Below are 19,022 nucleotides of genomic sequence, written 5' to 3' on the forward strand. Positions count from 1 at the left end.
GCTCTGGCGGCCAAGATATCCTGGGGTGCATTAGCACGACCATGGTCTACAGGTTGACGGAGGTGATCCTGCCCCTATACTCGGCCCTAGAGAGGCCTCACCCAGAGTACTGTGCGCAGTTCTGGGCTCCTCAGGACAAGAGGGACGTGGAGCTCCTAAAGTGGCTCAAGAAGAGGGCTACAAAGATGATTAAGGGACAGGAGCATCCCTCTTATGAGGAAAGGCTGGGCCTGTTCAGCCTTGAGAAGAGATGGTTGAGAGGGGATCTCATGAATGTCTATGATTAATTGAAGGGAGGGTGTCAAGAGGATGTAGCCAGGCTCTTTTCGGTGGTGTCAAACAATAAAACCAGAGGCAATGGGCAGATGCTCAGGAAGTTCCATCTGAATATGAGAAAGAACTTTACAGTGTGGGTGACTGTGCCCTGGAACAGATTCTCTAAAGAGGTTGTGGAGCCTTCCTCAATGAAGATATTGAAAAAACTTCTGGATGCAATTCTGTGCGATGTGCTCTAGGATGACCCTGCTTGAGCAGGGAGGTTGAACCAGATGACCCACTGTGATCCCTTCCAATCTGAACCATTCTGTGACTCTGTGATTCTTTCTTGTGAGAGTTCTGGAGAAGTAAGTGCCTGAGCACCAAGGCAACCATGCTTAAAGAGAGATGCATGGCTGCGTTTATGCATATTTCAGATACCTTCTGGAATGGTCAAAACAAAAATAGTGAAGTTATATAGCACTTTATGGTGATTTTGATATATGATGACTACTTAGTACAAGTTATTTTTTAATCTTGGTGTTTGGAAGCACACCTCTCCCCCTCCCCAATACTACAGAGAGCTGTCATGCAAAATAAAATGTTGAGTATTTTATTGTCTCTCTGATTTGAGACATTGTGCTGTAAATCCTGTAGGGGTAATTTAAGTGGAAGAAGATATCCATTCAACCTTAAACCTGTCAGTTCTATGGAGTCATTCACCTGTTTTATCATAAACCTTAATTTCTTCTCTTTCCTTTTGTAGTAGGGAGTCTTCATCTTGATACAAGAGAGATAGATAAAGGCTAGATAGATTAATGAGTGTATTTTTCCCATGTCATTTAACCAAGAGAAGTGTCATTTGAATTTGAATTTATTAGACTGAGATAATATGTTTCTTTAAAATTTCTTATAAAAATTCAAGAAATTACTTAATATCTGAAACAAGGTAAAGGAAATTCTTTCCCACCTCTGAAAGTGGTATTTTGCTCCTTTTACAATTATTAAAACTTCTGAGGCTTCTTCAATTTTCTTTATAGACCACATATTTGCTCTCAAATAAGTCTGATGATTTATAAATCTGTTCCAGCCCTCTGTAGCCACTGTGTGCTCCATCACATGAAAATCCATGTTCTTCTACTTCATGAGATGGTAGGGCAATAGTCTATTTAACAACGTATTGTAATGGGGTTCAGCTATAGAGATACAGAAAGAGGTGGTCTGAGGAGGAAAAAAAAAAAAGTGCTTAGGTGGAATTTTCTATGAGAATGGCTGCTCTGTGAACATGTAAGCTGCAGCAGCTGTGCTACCACTCCTTGCATTTCTGTAGAGATATTTTTTATGGCATGAGAAAGAGGCTTTTTTCTCTTGTCCTTTCTGAAGTTTTCTGTCTTCAGCAGCTCACTCCTCCTGAGATGCTTTCTATTTCTTGCCTAAGAAGTCCTGGGAAAATAGATAAGCTACTCAACATGCATTAAAGCTTTATCAACTTCTGGACTGAAGTGCCCTTCAGTGAGAATGCCCAGGTAATGCAACCCTCTTGTCTGAATTACTGAGATAAAATAGGACAAGAAAAACAGTCTGCAACGGGCTAGCGACCCAGACAGTAAAGGACTTCTTAAGTCAAAATCAACCCTTTATATTTAACTAAAGAACAGATAAATATTAGTGCAATACCTGCAGTTCTAGTGCTTGTTTCCTGTGAGCACTTGACTCAGCGTTGCATTAGCTTGAGCTTTGACATGCCTTTTTGCTGATCATCATTCTATGTCAATTTAATTAGTAAAGAAAAAAGGTGTGGGTGACTGCAGTGAAACTCTTGTCCATTAAGTAGTGCAGCCTTCTAGACAAATATAGCTGGAAGGAGGGGAAGATGATTCTCACAGCTGCTCCTCATGTTTTATTATGAGAAGCAACAATATTCCTAAATCAGGTATTACTTGAATGTTTCTATTCAGTTTGTCAGCAACTTCTTTAATTTCATATCATGCCACCATCTGACCTAGTGTTTAGCTTTCATCATCATCAGCTTTTCCAGTCATTGTGATTTGCATGGTGCTTATACATTTGTCACATGTGTCATGTATGCCATAAGGAACCAGCAATATACCCATTTTTGAGCCTTAGAGGGGAAGGGCAACTAACCCTCCAGGTAGGAGACACAAGACATGGAAGAGGGATGAAAAATTGATGCATTAAAAAAAGCTATTTAGTTTAACTGCCAAAAGTTGCCCAAGGATTTTGCAGTATAGACTATTTGGATGATAAAATGATAATGTTATTTCATGCTGATATGTACAAACTGATGCATATGAAGAACTTAACTGCAGCTATGCATGTGTCATGATGAGTCTATACAAATTATGTTATTCTGGATAAGAATTATATGGTCATTGGATAATAGCGTGAAGACAGTGACTGGTGTTTAACAGTAGTCTAAAAAATAAGTAAACTTCAGAGACAAATAATAAAAGAGAACAAAACCAGACCTGCCATTATGTTGTAGAAATCTTGTTTTTATAAATATATTAAATATTAACAATCATAAAACAAAAATTACACAGTCCATCTCCTTCCTGTGCTGCGGACCCCAGAGCTGGATGCAGCACTCTGGGTGAGTTCTCATGAGAGCAGAGCAGAGGGACAGAATCACCTCCCTCGCTGTGCTGGCCACGCCACTGCTGATACAGCCCAGGACACATTTGGCTTTCCGGGCTTCAAGGCCACATTGCTGGCTCATGTCCAGCCTCTCATACACCAACACCCCCAAGTCCTTCTCCACAGAGCTGCTTGTGATCATCCCCCAGCCTGTATTTGATACTGGGGGTTGCCCTGACCCAGGAACAGCACCTTGCGCTTGGTCTTATTCATAGTATCATAGAATCAGCTGGGTTGGAAGGGACCTCCAAGATCATCAAGTCCAGCCCTTGATCCAACACCACCGTGGCTACCAGACCATGGCACTAAGTGCCACATCCAGTCTCATCTTAAAAACCTCCAGGGATGGAGAATCTCCCACTTCCCTGGGCAGACCATTCCAATGCCTGATTACCCTTTCTGTAAAGAATTTCTTCCTAATATCTAATGTAAACCTCCCCTGGCACAGCTTAAGACCATGCCCTCTTGTCTTGCTGATAGTTGCCTGGGAGAAGAGACCAACCCCCACATGGCTACAACCTCCTTTCAGGGAGCTGTAGAGAGTGATGAGGTCTCCCCTGAGCGTCCTCTTCTCCAGGCTGAACAACCCCAGCTCCCTCAGCCTCTCCTCATAGGATTTGTGCTTGAGTCCCTTCACCAGCCTTGTTGCTCTTCTCTGGACCTGCTCCAGCACCTCATGAGATTCCCATTGGTCCTTTTCTCAAGCTTGTTCAGGTCTCTCTGGGTGGCATCCTTTCCTTCAGATGTGTCAACCACATCACTCGTCTTGGTGTCATCAGCAAATTTCCCGAGGGTACAATCGATCCCTTCATCTCTGTCATTAATGAAGATATTAAATAACTCTTGTCCCAATACAGACCGAACAACAAAGCCTTTTATGTGAGTATCTCAGAGTAAAAATGAAAGGAGGCTAAAATCTAGTGCTTTCAAAGAAGACAAGAATTTCAGGGCATGACATATTTAAACGTGAGAAAGAAATGAAGGTGAATCCATAATTTTGGGTTAATTTATAGAAAACTTTCTTCTCCTATCCATAATGGTGTGGATAACTTTGGACTAGGATAGCACTGAGCTTTGTCCCAGTACAAGATGAACTGTAGCAATATATGTAACTTGAAAATAAAACATTCTCTGAGATTCTTCCCTGGAGTCTATACTGGTAGATATTAAAAATCTATTGTTAATTCTTTATAACTGTCCCTAAAGAAAAACTTTGTAAACTCTGTCTCTAGTATTCATTGTTAAATTTTGTGGCATAGAAATATTATTATGCTTTCCTGATTAACCTTTTTTTTTTTAATTGCAAATATGAGAATTGTCAGCTATGTGGTTTTAGGAATTCTGTGTCACAGTAGATAGGTTAGTTTAATTAAAGCTACTCCAGTAAGTCATCTTGCTGATAGTTATTATCTTCCAGTTACAGAGCATACATTTGAATTTTGTGCTACTTGAGTTCTTTGAGGTGTTTTTGAACAATGTTTGACTAAGATGTTGGTTTAAATGTCTTTTTTTTTTCCTGAGTATCTGAGGTTGTGGTGCTTTTTACACAATATATTAGTAATATTAAGACTTAGGTTATGTATGTATACGGCTACATCATAAGGCATGGGAATTGTGGTGTATATTTTGTCTGTAATTTTATTTATGTATTACAAAGATACCTTCATTTCTATAGTGAAATGTTGCTCCTGTTGCTAGCACATGTAATTTTATGATGCTGAAGATGAATGACTCTGCTATCACTCTCCTGCAAATTGGGGATGAAGAATTTAGGCAAACTAGATGCAGGTTATTTTACCTGACACTTGGTATAGGCTTCATATTCTTTCTAAATAGGCATTTTTTTTTTCAGTGTAATTTTAATGTATTACAAAGGCATGAACACAGCACTGTCTGAGATAGAATTCAGACTTTGTGTAATAGTTGTGATTGTTTTTGCAAGCATGAGGGAGACAGGGCTGGGAGAAGACTGTTCATTTGTTTTTATATAGCAAGGCATGCTTTATTATTGCAGGCTGAAGTATGTTGCAGTCCAATTTTGCATCCCACCAGTGGGAAAGCCCACAGATTTGTTTTCTTAAAAGTAGAATAATCGCAGAATTCCATACTTTGACCAGGCTCTGTGCTTGGTATCTGTGTATATTAACTGCTGATCATGCTGCAGATATGAATGCTTCTGGCCTTTGCATGTCTTCTCTTTAAGGACTTTGGCTAATAATAAACAAAAGACCAAATGTAAGTTTTTATCATAGATACACTGCACCAATGTGTTGTAGTCTGAATTATTTTATTTATATGAGATCTTTGCCACCATAGCAAGGAACGCAAAAGTATCAGTAACAAATAAAACAATCTCTGTGCAACTGTATTAGTATTCACCGTAAGATGTGGCTATGTTGGGAATGTTGGAGTTAGGTTTTCCTATTGCACAGAAAGAGTATAATTGTATGAAGTCATTCGGTTAACCCTTTATATCCAAAGACCTGAAAATATATCCAGACTGATTTGAAGTATGTTTCAGATGTGTAAAGTCATTGCACAGTGTTATGTTGTTGTTATTGTGTTTGAATCTGCAGTTAAAACATTCTTGGTAATTCAAACTGTAGATAGAACCAATCCCTAAACCCATAAAATCTTTTGGTCTTAGAAGTTGCAAAAATAATTGGTACTATGTTGCATTGCATTTTATTTTAAACAGTGACTTCTAAGTGACGTTCCATCATACCAGATAATATATTTCAAATATTGGTATTATGAAACAAGTTTTGCAGCATGTTGTACTTGGAATAATTTGTCATGCATTCCATTGTGCAATATTATCCACTGCTTCACTTGCTGTCTTAAGATACAAATGATTTTCTTTGCATTCAACACATTTGTGTCACTGCTGGATTGTTTTATTAAGTTCATGTCTTCTGTACTAAGCGTCAGACTGAACTCAAACTTAGCAATTTAAAAAAGAGGTCATATTTTATTGTCGCCTGTGATAGCAAGGACCTGAACTAAACTTGGACAGGTGGTGTCCTATCCAGCCCTCTGTTTCTGAACACAACTTGTAAATAATTATGAAGTGGCTGGCTACATGTCTAAATGACTTTCACAAGTGAGTAAATTTTCAAAAGTGTAAAATGTGTTCACTTTTCCTTTGTATGTTCAGTCTGCAGTTGTCAAAATGGAAGGGTTTGTGTTGAGGATCAGTGGCTCTTCTTAGTCATGCAGTTTCTTCTATGAGGAGAAAATGGGCTCATGGATGTATGAAACTTGTACTAATTACTGCATTTGATTATTACTTCTTGGAAAGGAGTGAACTGTTGGCTGCCTCTCTTCTTTGCGTCCTGTCTCCTCTCACCTCTCATGGATGATTCAATATAGAGTAATGAAAATAGGACATCACTTACAAATTCCATTTTAACAGTATGTAAAATTACCACACAAAACACAAGGTAATTACTGGCATTTTTTCACTATGGCATATTAATAAATGATGGTTTGCATGTTTAGTTAATTGACCATCAGAGCTGTGACATTGTTTAATCTCTCTGTTTGAAGTATAGCAATTTGCAGATGACTGTATAACTATTGTCTTGAAAAGCTCCAAAGATGCCTCCTTATATGTGAGGAACTGTTCTCAAGTGCCACAGAGCATTTTTGAGCCTGCTCTGAGATGAAAGCAAGACTTAAAGTATTGATCATGTGAAACTTGTATTTGGAGCTGACTTCCATGCAGAGCTTTAAAATCAAAACCCATAAGTATTTAATTTTTTTTAATATTATTTTATTAACACTTTTTTTTAGTTAGTTATTTTCCCATCCCCTTGGAAAACCAGTGTCATGCTACAGAGGGCTTTGTGTAGTCCATCAATTTCATTAGTAATTCTAGATGGCCTTAACCTTTCAGCCAGGTTTCCCAACCCTCTCTGTGGTTCCATGGACAGCAACAGAGCATGTATTTTGTTCCAGCCACGTTATGTTCAACCACAGTCTGCAAATGAGTTTGGGATTAAGCGAAGGGATGGGGCCAGCACAGGAGAAGAAGGGACATAAGAACAGTAGAGAGTCAAGCAAAAATGTTGGGAAGCCTGCATGGATGAACAAAGACTTCCTAACAAGACTCAAACGTAGAAAGGAATTATACAGAAGGTGGAAACAGGAACAAGTAACCAGGAAGGAATGCAGAGACATCTTCCAACCATGCAGAGATGCTATTACTAAAGCTAAAGCCCAGCTGGAATTGAATCCGTTGAGAGATGTCAAAGACAAAGGCAACCAGAAGGGCTTTAATGTCATAAATGCAGATTTTTTTCAATACAGTAAAAATAATTAACTTTAAAATGTAGAAGGGTTTGGTTTCTTTGAGTTATATCCCATTACAGAGAGATCCTGCAGAGAAACCTAGACATATCAGAGGGCTGGGCAATCACCAGCCCCATGAAATTTAATAAGGTTGAGTGCCAGATTTTGCACCAAGAACAGGGCAACCTTGGATGTACATACAGAATGGGGAATGAGGGGTTGGAGAACAGCACTGCAGAAAGGGACCTGGGGGTCCTGGTTGATGGCAAGTTGAATATGAGTCAGCAGTGCCCTGGCAGCCAGGAGAACCAACCATGTCCTGGGGGGCATCAGGCAAAGCATCACCAGCTGATCAAGGGAGGTGATTTTCCTGCTCCGCTCTGCATTGGTGCAACCTCACCTTGAATATTGTGTGCAGTTTTGGGCACCACAATATCAGAAAGATATAGAGAGCATCAAAAGGAGGGCAACGGAGATGTTGAAGGGTCTAGAGGGGAAGCCATACAAAGAGCAGCTGAGGTCACTTGGCTTATTCAGCCTGGAGAAGAGGAGACGGAGGGGAGACCTCATTACAGTCTACAACTTCCTCACAAAGGGAAGTGGAGGGGCAGACACTGATCTTTTGTCTCTGGTGACCAGTGACATTACCTGAGGGAATGGCATGTAGCTGTATCAGGAAAGGTTTGGATTGGATGTTAGGAAAAGGTTTTTCACCGAGTGGTAGTTGGGCACTGGAACAGGCTCCCCAGGGAAGTGTTCACAACACCAAGCCTGTCTGAGTTCAAGAAGTGTTTGGACAATGCTGTCAGGGACATGGTGGTTCTTGGGATGGTCCTGTGTAGGGACAGGACTTGGACTTGATGATCCTGGTAAGTCCCTTCCAACTCAGCATATTCTATGATTCTATGACTTTGTAGGCTGTTTGGCTGGGTGTCTCTCTCTGTGCCTTGGCCCTACACTTTGCCTGCTTCTGGAATGCAGTTCAATGTTTCTCTGGCTTGCCTTCTGTGTTTCCTTTTCCCATGGCTGTCCATTACTTTTCCCTTAACATGGTGCCCATCTTTTGACACATACTGGTCTCTGCACGTGCTTACTCACTAGCTTTTTTCTCCTGAGCATCCTTCTGTCCTATTCTCCCTCAGTCTCAGACAAATTTGATGTTGACAGAATAAGGTCAAGAAATGAAAATATTTTGAATGTATTTTCTCATAATTTCAACTGGAAGCTTTTTTTTTTCACGTTTTCTTCTGAGCCCCATACTTGAGACCCCCTAGAAGAAACTTTTGCCCTAGAGAGTAGAAGTCATCTTTTTTTCAGGAGATGTGAAGCCTTCTATCTGCTTAGAAACCAAGTTGAGAAACTGAGAAGTCTTCTGGAATATGTCCCTGTGACTAAGGTTGTGAAATAGATGGGGGAAAAGATGACAAATACTACTTAATTTTGGGAGCATTTTAGGGAATTTGTTCATGCCATTCAAGATTTATTGTCAGTGAAGCCACTGATGCTAGGTTCAGCTGTCAGCCTGGAGTTGAGAAGTATTTCACCATGTGTTTAAGTCTTGGTGACTGTGGTGAGACTCGAGCAAATGTTTACACCCACTCTACTTTCTTCAAAGTGGGACTCTACAGGGGAGCCCATTTCCTATGGTTTTGTGATGAGAGTCACTGGAGCTGCCTGGGACGTGAGCCAGGGCTGTGCTTTGCCTGCTAGTTCACTGCACCTCTTCGTTACATAAAAATGAAAAATATATCAGGGTGTTAAGGATGTCATGTAAGCTGAGCTGTGTGCTTTCCCTCCTGAAGGTTTTGCTTATGTGTACATTACTGTTCCCTCTCCTAGTATAGTCTGTCCAGTGCTCCCCCAACCCTGGGAGGTTTCTGGGGAGCCAGGAGCCATCTGAAGCACAGGCCAGCAGGGGTTGCTGTAGGAGTAGGAGATGGAGAAAATTCACTGCATCCCTTTTGTAGAAGCCCTCCCTGAGGGTTTGGTCCTGCTGCCCTCTTTTCCCTCTACTGCACCCAAGCTCACGTGGGCTCAGTAGTGAATTCCCAGCACGGAGTAGGTGTCTGTTGCTTACTCACAGCTTTGTGCATTTTGTATGTTCATAAATTAAATACTAAGTTTCATCCTTACAATGCTGAAACTAACTTCATAGTTGATATTTTGACTCAATAAATTTTAAATGATTTTTAATATTTATTGTTTGCGTAAAAGTGGACAGTGGTATTCATAGTGCTTGATTCCAGATGCCCATAGATTATTGCTATAGTATTACTATTTGTCACTCAAGAACTTGCTAATTTTTTTCAGGACTGGGGTGGAATTTAATTGGGAATGATTAGTTGCGTCCTTTTGATTGAATGTTGAGTTTTTCCCCCTTAATTCCTGTGAAATCACCATTAGCTATTTTGGCTGCAGTTCTGTGTTGGGTTGAGGCAGTGTTACATTGTAAATCAATATCTTTTCAAAAAGACTGCTGTAAATTGCCTAGATAGCATATGCATGGTTACTTTGGCTGCAATGCTGCTGCAGAGCCTGGATACTCTGCCTTTCTGGGAACTCCACAGGCAAGTCCATCATATATTAAAAAAAAAAAAAAAAATCTTTTAGAAAGAGCATGGTATTGCTGATGAATTTTAGACAGAGAAATATTGTACCCTCAGTGCTCATCTGTACCTTTAATATTTTACTCCACAGGGATTACCCTGTCTTGAGGGATTTCTTTGTTTGCTGCTTTAGATTTCCCCCTTTCTTAGCTGTAGTACAGCCGTACCATTTCAGCTTGCTAGTGCAGAAAGATGTTGTGAATTCAGTTGCTGAATGAGCCCAGCCTAACTGCAAACACTAACATTGCTAGAGAGATGCCAAAGAGTTGCAGGTGAATCTGACCTGATCCGGGCAACAGCAAAACGGTAAGATGGGGCTTGGTTAAATCTCTGGGACTAATTGGGTACTGGGGTTTCCTGTTTCAACCTGAAGCCTAGTTATCACATGCTTCCAACTTGAGCAGGATTCATTCTGTGCATGTCAGGGTGGGTTTCCTCGGGAATGCTTAACATCCAGGCAGAGGGAGGCGGTGGGAAGCTGGGAACGCCACATGAGACCTCTCGGCAGCCACCCTGGTGAGATTCCCCAGCAGTACTGCCTGCGGTTTGTAAATACCAGGGAAAAGGTAGGGAAGGCTTAAAAGTGATGCTTTTCTCGGATCAGCTTTGTATTTCTCTCTCTGGCAGCCTTATTTGTAATTGTATTAAGAGGGTAGTATGGGCAATTTTTTCCGATACATGCTTGGCTGAACGCCCTCTGGGACGAATGAGTGAAGGACGTGATCAGCCACTTTTTCATCTCTGCTAACAAGTCTTTGCATCTTGCTAGATCTGAATAAATGTTTTTAACAGTTACAGATTTGTTTGGTGGTGGAAGATAAAATTAAAGTGATCCTTTATAAATACATGCTGTATCATGGACGTCAGAATATCTTTTTGCCTTGTTAACCTCTGTCATGATTTTATTTCTTTTGTCTTTATTTAATATAACAAAAAGTGAGGTAGTCTTTTTGAGTTGTCATTCTTGAATGCTTATATAGCAGTGTGTTGACAGAGGTTTGGATCTTAGTGGAATATTTCAGCATATGAAAGCTTAGAGCAGCAGCATGTTCAGGGAAAGAGAAGAGAAAAGGAGCAGCACTTACCATTAGTACAAGACATCAAAATGTGACCATAGTATGAAATTATTCAAATTATTTCTGATGACTTAACTGACAGCTATTGTGTTTCAGTTGTAGATCGAGTCCTAGATTATTCTCTACGGAAGTCCAGTGGAACTGAACAAAAAAATATTTCACCATGTGTTCTAGTATTTAAAGGAATTGAACTGTGGTAGTAATGGTAGAGTGATATGTTTTTTGCTATTACTAGTTAAGAGTAAAAGCAGAGATGCTCTTTTCTAGGGGAGTATACTTATCATTATGCAGCATTTGAATTATACTCCAGGAAGAGATCAGTTGAATATCAGTGTGGGATCAAATAACTAGTTTGACAGCGATTCATGTTTGCTTTTTCTGTACTCGCCAATTAAAGGGTTTTTCTTCTCTGTCACTGAATATGATTAAAGAGCGAAGATTTGGTGTTATAGCAATTATTTTCTGAAGGTTTCATTATTATTTTGCTGGAGTTCCTTCTTTAAAAAACACTGTATGTACTGCAATATAAGTGATGTGAGGTGATCTCTTTCACACTGTATACAAACTTAATTTATATAGTTTTGTCTCAGAAAATAGAGTTGCCTTTTTTTTGGGTCAAGAATTGCTTGGAATGTTTTTATTATAATAATTATTTCAGTTGTATTATTTCTTTTTTTGTTTTTATGGAAGTTTTCCTTTGCTTATACTATGTCTATTAATAAATTGCAAATCATTGTTTAATACATAGAAGTAATTCAACCACTTGTGTTTACTCCCGTTATACAAGGAAAGAAAGTCCAGGCATGTGGAATTTTTTTAAAGCAAATTTTAAATTACATTTTTCTCTTAGTATTATGTTTTCATCTACTTCATATGTTAAATTTGTTGCTTCCATCAGCTTTCTTCCTCCAAGCGTTTTTTCCTACCCAAATCTAAAGCCATCATCTCTGTTTGCTGTGTTAGTACAGGCTCTAGAGTTCTCTCATTTTAGTTTTCTGATCTTAAGAAATTACTAATGTTTTGGACATATTTTATTGATAAATAATATTTCCTGTGGTAATATTTATTTAAACACAGATCCCAAATTAACTAGGGGGGAAAATTAACTTACAGTGTGGAAAATGTGTCCAAAAGTTAAGAACGCAGATGGGAAAGGGAAAAAATATATAGTTTAATAGGTGGATAGTGCCAAGTGCTGTATGGAGATGAAGATCTTCTCTGTGTGGATCAGTTTTCTAGTTAGGCTGGGGTCTGTCACAGCAGGAGATAAGGGCTTATCTGAGGAGTGAGTGTTTACCATAGTCTCCTTCATGTCCCTGACTCTGGACAGAAAGAACTTCAAGCAGGCCTGCAGGGAAAGCAGGCTAGAAATCATCAATGTTGCATCTTAATGCAAGGAGGCTGGCCAGCCATTGAAGTCCTATAGCAAAAAGGGTCATCTAACTATCTTTTTTTTTAGCTATTTTGTTGTACAAATCTTAAACAAACCCAATCCCTAAGACCTCTAAAACCAAACCTGCGCCCACAGTTTTTGACGTTTTCCCCTCACACTGCAAGCATGGGTGGGGTGTTTAAAGAGCTGGCCTCTGAGCAGGTGCTCTGTCTGTCTTGGGCAGGCAGTTCTTGTTTCTCCGAGAGCCCCCACAGACAAGAACATGGATGGAGCCATTGGTGGGGACTATGATCAGGCTGCAGAGTAGGTGTTCCTGGCTGGTCCCACAGGCAGCTGGCATGGGCAGTTCTGCTGGGCTCCAGCTGCAGAGGGAAGGGATAAAGGATTATTTTGTTCTTTAGGGGAAATCCTTGCGCAGTGCCTGCTGCCACTGGGCATTTACCCCTGCAGATTTCAGTAGCTGCCCTGGGCAGGTCTTTGGAGTCAGCATAAGTTTGCTGGGATGAGAATGTGTGAGAGTACTCAGCCTGGGGCAGGTGAGGCTTTCGGCTGTCGTGTTCGGTGACTTCTGTATAAATGTGAGTGTAGATGTGCCTCTTAAGGGTCACAGGAGCTGCTGAGCAGACACAGACAAATCTATGGGGTTATTTCCCTTTGAAGTCCCAGCAAGTCAAATATAGTCAGCTGTGAGGCAGTGCTATACACAATTTGTGAATTGGGTTTTGGATAATATTAGTGTTAAAATGTTCCTGAGTGTTTTGAGTACTGATAAAATGATAATTACAGTTTACAAAGCCTGTTGAAATGAAGAGGAATATCCTAGCAAATATTAACTGAAACAACAGAGAGTCTGTGCAATACCAGTTCTCCAAAGCCTGTTTCTGAACTAGAGAAAAGTGTAACTGGTGCTCTTAGTTTGGGAAGAACAGGTTAATTATTATTTTCTAAACTTGAGTCCACTTAGGTAGGTCCATACTGGCTTCTGGAATCTTTGATTAGATTTTTCTTTTGGTACTTTGGAAGGTACATGAATGTACTGATGGTTAGTTAAGAAACAGAATCTTAAGGCCTTTATTTTTCTTAATACTGCGTTCATAATGTTAGTGTCAGGACAACTTCTCCCAATAGCAGCTCCATCAGTCATTAAGCGTTTCTTCCACCTACATGGTGACTTCTGGGTTTTGGTATAGTTCAGTAAATACCTTTCTGTGATCACTTTTTCTTTTGAGATAAGTGTATTGTCAGAATTATTGATCATATCCATCTCTTTCACATGTGGCGTATTTTTCACTGATATCCTCTGTTCCACTCTCTAATAAAAAACTATATATATTTCTGGATTTAACAGTTCAGCAAAAAGTAAGTAGTGAAATAGTAATTTAATGTAGTACTGATAAATTCAGGGGGGTGATTTTGCAGTATAAGATTTTTGAATCAACCTCATAAACACATAATTTTGCCTCTGTAGAAGTAACTTCCATGCTTTCTCTTTGTTGCTGATGAGGGATATGTTTATCATATTCCTGTGTGGATGGGCTTCTCTGAAGTTCCTGTATCAGTTCTGGACTGGTCTGCAGAGGACGCGGAGGCACACAGGTTTATTTGTTAATTGTTTTACTCTGTGTTGATGTGCTAGTTAGAAGTGGTGTGAAAAGTTTGGGTGGAGATTCTTGTTTTATTTTGCAAAAATTTTTAGAATTTATGTAAGTTAATGCTAGAGTAGAACTTGCTATCTCATCCTGCTGACTAGAAGATCTGTTGCGACTTCTGATTGAAAAATAACTTGATAAACTTCAGCTACACAATAAATAAATTTAAAATAATCTAAGTTTGTAACAAACATCATATCAGCAAGCTTTTGACTCAGTCTTTATCATTCTGTCCTGGCAATTGAATAGAATTTATGTCAGTTATATTTCAGTTTTGCTGTGTCGGATGTTTTAAATTTAATATTAAATTCTATACAACTTACCTGAAAAGGAAAATACTGAATGTTGCCAAGAGAATGGTGAGGAAATTAAAGGCATAATATCTATTTATATATTGTGAAAGCTCAGCTTCACTTACTTCATTTCTGATACTTTCAGTCTACAAGCTTAGTGCGTTTGAATATGTCCTCTTCCATTTTATTAAATCTTCCTGTAAGTGCAAAGAAAATGTACTTAAACAGTTAGAGAATATGTGTAAAATATGTTTACCTAGACTTCCCTGTAAATAGTGGGAGTTTTAATGAACAAATGGGTTCTGTCGATAAATGTTGGCTATAGGAATGTTATATTATGTCATGCAGAAGAGTTGTCTTGAAAAGTTCTACACTTTAATGATGGAGTGGTTGGTTTTACTGCTGCCTGGGAAAGTGGTGGAACCACCCCCTAACTTTCAAGTTGGCAAGGAATTCCCTGTATTTGCAAAGTAGTCCAGATAGATAAAATTATATAATCATAAAATGTGATTGTACTGCTGGTAGGCAGCTATGCAGGGAAAGCCAGGCAAAATATCTGCAATCAGTCTCAGTTTTGTGAAAGTTTTTTCATGAGAAACTTAATATACTGGAAGGATGGAGGACTTCTCACTGATGTTCTAATGATAGCTGTGATTTTTGACCAATTTGATTCTTAGGATTTGTTGCTTGTTGAAAGTGATTCATGATGAACTCACAGCTTGGAGGTGCAAATTGCCACCAACTGCAGAAGGCTTGGCTGTTTTGTACTGTTACAGCTTTTTCTTTAGATTGATGTGAGCATAGTCATAAGTCTACTACAGCACATATTTGGCTTGAACACATCAAAGTAGCAGCGGTGATTTTCACTTCTCTGTTGAAATACATAGTTTTTTAAAAAATTGAGTATTATCTCTGTGCTATTCATAGAATTTTTCTTATAAAATTGTAGTTTTTCTTATGATGAGCTCTTCTCACTATCAGTTTGAAACTTCTCCATTTTAAGTTTTAGATGTCTTTGTAAGAAAAGATATACTGGAGTGTTCCTCATATTCTGAATAACTTTAGATTCTGTAATTTTCATTATGCCAGCTGACTCAATTCTGAATTGTGGGACATGGTATGTTTGTGAGCATAGCGCATATGCACTGAGAAACAAGTTTTATTATGCTTCTGTACACCTTTTTGCTTTGAAAGTGATTGTGCTGCTGCAAGTCTGACAAACCTGCAGTAGCTGCTAGAAAATTCCTTTGAGACTTTTCATTCAAGTTTTATAGAATTCTGTAACCAGGGCATTTGTCTGAAAGGGGGGAAAAAAAGAAAGAACAAGTTAAAAAAAAAAGTCAGGTGTGCATGAGATCCAAACACAGAAGAGGACTTTTCATTTAATTGTTTGTGAAACTGGGCTTGTCATCCTCTTCTGAACTCTTAAACTTCCATGGAAGAAAGCAATGGAAGAAAAGTCATAGATGCCTGTTATTAAAATTTCTGGGAGATTGTGTTGTAATATGGGTTATTCACATGTCTGGAGATTACTTGCACAAGTGAATAATGAAAACTTGAATTTTTTTTTCTGCCTACTCCTTTACACTGTGCTGATTTGACAGAGGATACTTTGTCCAATTCAGTAGTTTGGAAGATAATATGTAAGGGAGCAGATCTAGAAACACTTGAGAGAGCTTGTCTTTCCTTGTGACATTGATCTGCATTGGAAGCTGCATTTCTCAAGCTGTAGGGTTGTTAACCTCAGGGATGAAGCACCTAAGAGCAGGAGAGATTTCTTTCTTGGCGCTAGAATGAAACTTTGAAATGCATTAGCAGAATGAAACAAACAACTTTCATTACCTAGTTTTTCCTCTGGCTTTTTCTAAAGATAGTATAAAAAGAAGAAAGCAAGGAAAGAAGACAAATGCAGAAAACAGGGAAGAGAACGAAATAGATTTTTGTGTATTTTCTTTCACATTACAGAAATGGTCTGAAGGAAGAATAGCCAAACTAATTTATCATTCTAGTCTTCAATTATTTTTTGCAATGGACTTTTAGAGCATCTGCTGAAGATAATGTGAGCCTACCATTGATTTGTAAAGGACCATACAGCATGCTGCTTCAGTGCAATGAGGGTTGTCATCATATCAGACTGAAGATGGTTGTAAAACCTCTCCACCAGCAAATGCATATATTTCACAAAAATGATTACATGATCTGTCTCCTTCCTCCTTTCTTTTTATTAGAAAAGTGCTCTTCAGCATATATGTGAAAAGCGTATTGTGAAAGATCTTGAGTAGTTGGGCTTAAGTCTCATACTGTCAATTCCATGACCAGATCTGACCAACAGCAGTATTTTTGTTCCCTTCTTGTTAGAGGACAATTTTTATTTTTATTTGGATCAGAGGTACTTGATGATAACTGTGAAAGAATAAAGAGGCTTGCTAGGGGTAGGTAAAGGAGTCCAAAAGAACTAGGTAGAACCTCTTTTCAAGGCATGGAATTGTTTACAATTTATTTTCTGAAAAACCTTACTGACAGCCTCAGAATCCAGCAAGAATAGGCATTTTGTTGTCAAGTCTCTCAAGATTTCTCACACTTAACATGGCAGTGGGAAGACTTATTGCATTGATGGATACAACTTTGATAACTTCATGATCGGGGGAGTGGTAGAATAAAATTATAAACCTGTAAACCCAGAAAGACTTAATATACTGTTCACACAAAACTACTAATACTGCACTTATGGAAAGAAAACTGTATAAACTTGCACTGGCACATGTAGCCATCTGTTGGAGCAGGAGGCTGATATGGGAAAGGGATTGAAATATTTTTTTAATCTTTATTTTTAAATGCTGTTCATATGGTTACAGAGGAGGATAGACAACAGCTACAAATGGGTAACTAAGTAAAAGAGTATAGAAACCACCTGTCACAATTTCATGGGAGAATGTTTATGTTCAGACACTTTCTCCACCGCTCTGCTGGTTACCAAGGCGTCCTTGGCTCTTGCTTGGCACTGGAAGCTGCCTCTCCCACACTGACACCTCTGCTGATCCCCTACTGTGCCCTCCTGTTTGGTTTACTGGACGAGTAAACCTCCTGCTTTTGAACACAGCAAGTGTGGAAACAGTTTAATGGAAGCAGCAGCCTGGTTGCAATTTCAGGAAAAGCTTGCATGGCATATTACATTACATGCCACTGTAGCAAATGTGAGCATTGCTGAAGTAAAAGGAAGAATTTATTTGCCAGGCTTTATTACTAACACAGCTATTGCCTTTTGGGGCATCAGTACAGAAATAGAGCAAAACGCCCCTTTAGATCAGCTCAGTTGAATTTCTGTCTCTTTTCATGAACATTACACGCTGTCAGGACTTCGATGTGACCTTTTTCTGAGACCCTGTCCTTAGGTGACTCCTCTTGACGTCTGTTGTCACAGAACACGGTTTTGCTTTGAGGACATATGTAGGCTTTTATAGACCTAAAATCTAATCCAGGTTCTCTTCAAAATCGGACCTTTTTTCCCTGTAAGGAGAGGAATATCAACTTTAATGGACTGAAAACTCACTTTTCTGAAGTTAGGCTGTGCTATGAACAGAAAAAAAAATTAAATTTTAGAAGTGCTCAGCTCTACCTTGTCATGTTGAAGTGGCATAAAATCATGTACAATAATTTCTGACTTCAGAATTGTGCTTGATTCAGTAATTATGCTAATATTTAGGTATCAAGTTAGCAGAATAAATATATGCTGTATTGCAGCTCTTGGTGGGTTAGTGGTGGTGACAGGAAAGAGCTATGTAAACACTGCACATAATAACTTCTAGTATAAAACATTATTTTTTGATACAAGTGTTTGAACTTCATTTAGGTTTGTATGATCTTTGTATTCCTACCTCAGGCCTGGTCAGTTGGCCTTTCTGTGAGTGAGTTATTTTTCATTTGACAATTCAGCACACACATTTAATCTGCTCATTGAATTCAGTGTTTCAGACAAACACAGAGAATTAGAGTCAGAGCTTCTAGTTCAAAAATTCTTCCATCTGGCACTTCAGTGACCTTTTTATATTTGCCTTCTTCCTTATGACAAAGACAGTTGGTTTAACATCAGCTTCGACTTCAGAAATAAAATGACCATTTTGGAGAGTGTGCCTTTGAGATGGGCTGTGGGAGATGTATGAGTAAGTTTGTGCTAGGTGCAGCAAGGGGCATACCATGTCCCTGGATACCATTTTCAGTCTCCAAGCTCTGTTTTCAGTTGCATTTGCTAGTTCATAGCTAGCATTGCTAGCAATCTCTTCATCCAAATAAAGTTAAACAAATATTACACCAGAATATGAATTATAGTTCTGGGGCACAGTTGAACCTTTTCTTTCCTTGCATCTTCTTTCCATCCCTTCTTCCCCTCCTCTCCATTTTTTTCCCCCTATCTTACTCAAGTTTTCTTTCTGCTTCTTTTAGCTGTGCCCATCAAATATTCAACCAAAGGGCTGGTGTAGGTGATTACAGGGAAGGGTGAGTGTGTTCAAGGACCTCTTTCAAATTTGGGCCTGATTGCACTGGTAGCTCTGGTATGAGCTGGCTGGTGATGTCGTGTAGCATTACATGCTCTACTTCCCCTTTCACAATTTCATTTGCTCCCTTGTCTCACCTCTTGTTCTTCATAGATCTTTTCCTGCGTTGTAGCTTTCTCACCAAATGAGCTCTCTCCTCAACCTGTTCATGTCTCTGCTTGTGAGTGTAGCAGGGTGACCCTGTCCTGGGGATGATGGAGAGTGCTGCCAGCTGGGCCAAGAGGAAGCAGGCAAGACTTGTGTTTA

General features: G+C 39.2%; 1 protein-coding gene across 3 annotated transcripts in view; it reads left to right on the forward strand.

Moving 5' to 3' along the window:
- CDK14 (cyclin dependent kinase 14) overlaps nucleotides 1-19,022 on the forward strand; it is a 314,027-nt gene that overhangs the window by 56,289 nt on the left and 238,716 nt on the right. Inside the window, exon 1 of one of the 3 annotated variants that reach the window (XM_027639276.1) lies at nucleotides 9,986-10,118. The exons of 1 other annotated variant lie outside the window; for it this stretch is intronic. Coding sequence is in view for 1 of the 2 variants with exons in the window: in XM_027639275.1 (XP_027495076.1) it covers nucleotides 10,304-10,378 (75 nt within the window). In the remaining variant the exon portion in view is untranslated. Of the gene's footprint in view, nucleotides 1-9,985; nucleotides 10,119-10,252; nucleotides 10,379-19,022 lie in introns of those variants that run through there. One more of the 3 variants, XM_027639275.1, reaches the window with a different exon arrangement.

This window comes from Corapipo altera, unplaced genomic scaffold, assembly GCF_003945725.1.
Source record: "Corapipo altera isolate COAL_440 unplaced genomic scaffold, ASM394572v1 44, whole genome shotgun sequence".
In the NCBI taxonomy this organism is placed as follows: Eukaryota; Metazoa; Chordata; class Aves; order Passeriformes; family Pipridae; genus Corapipo; species Corapipo altera.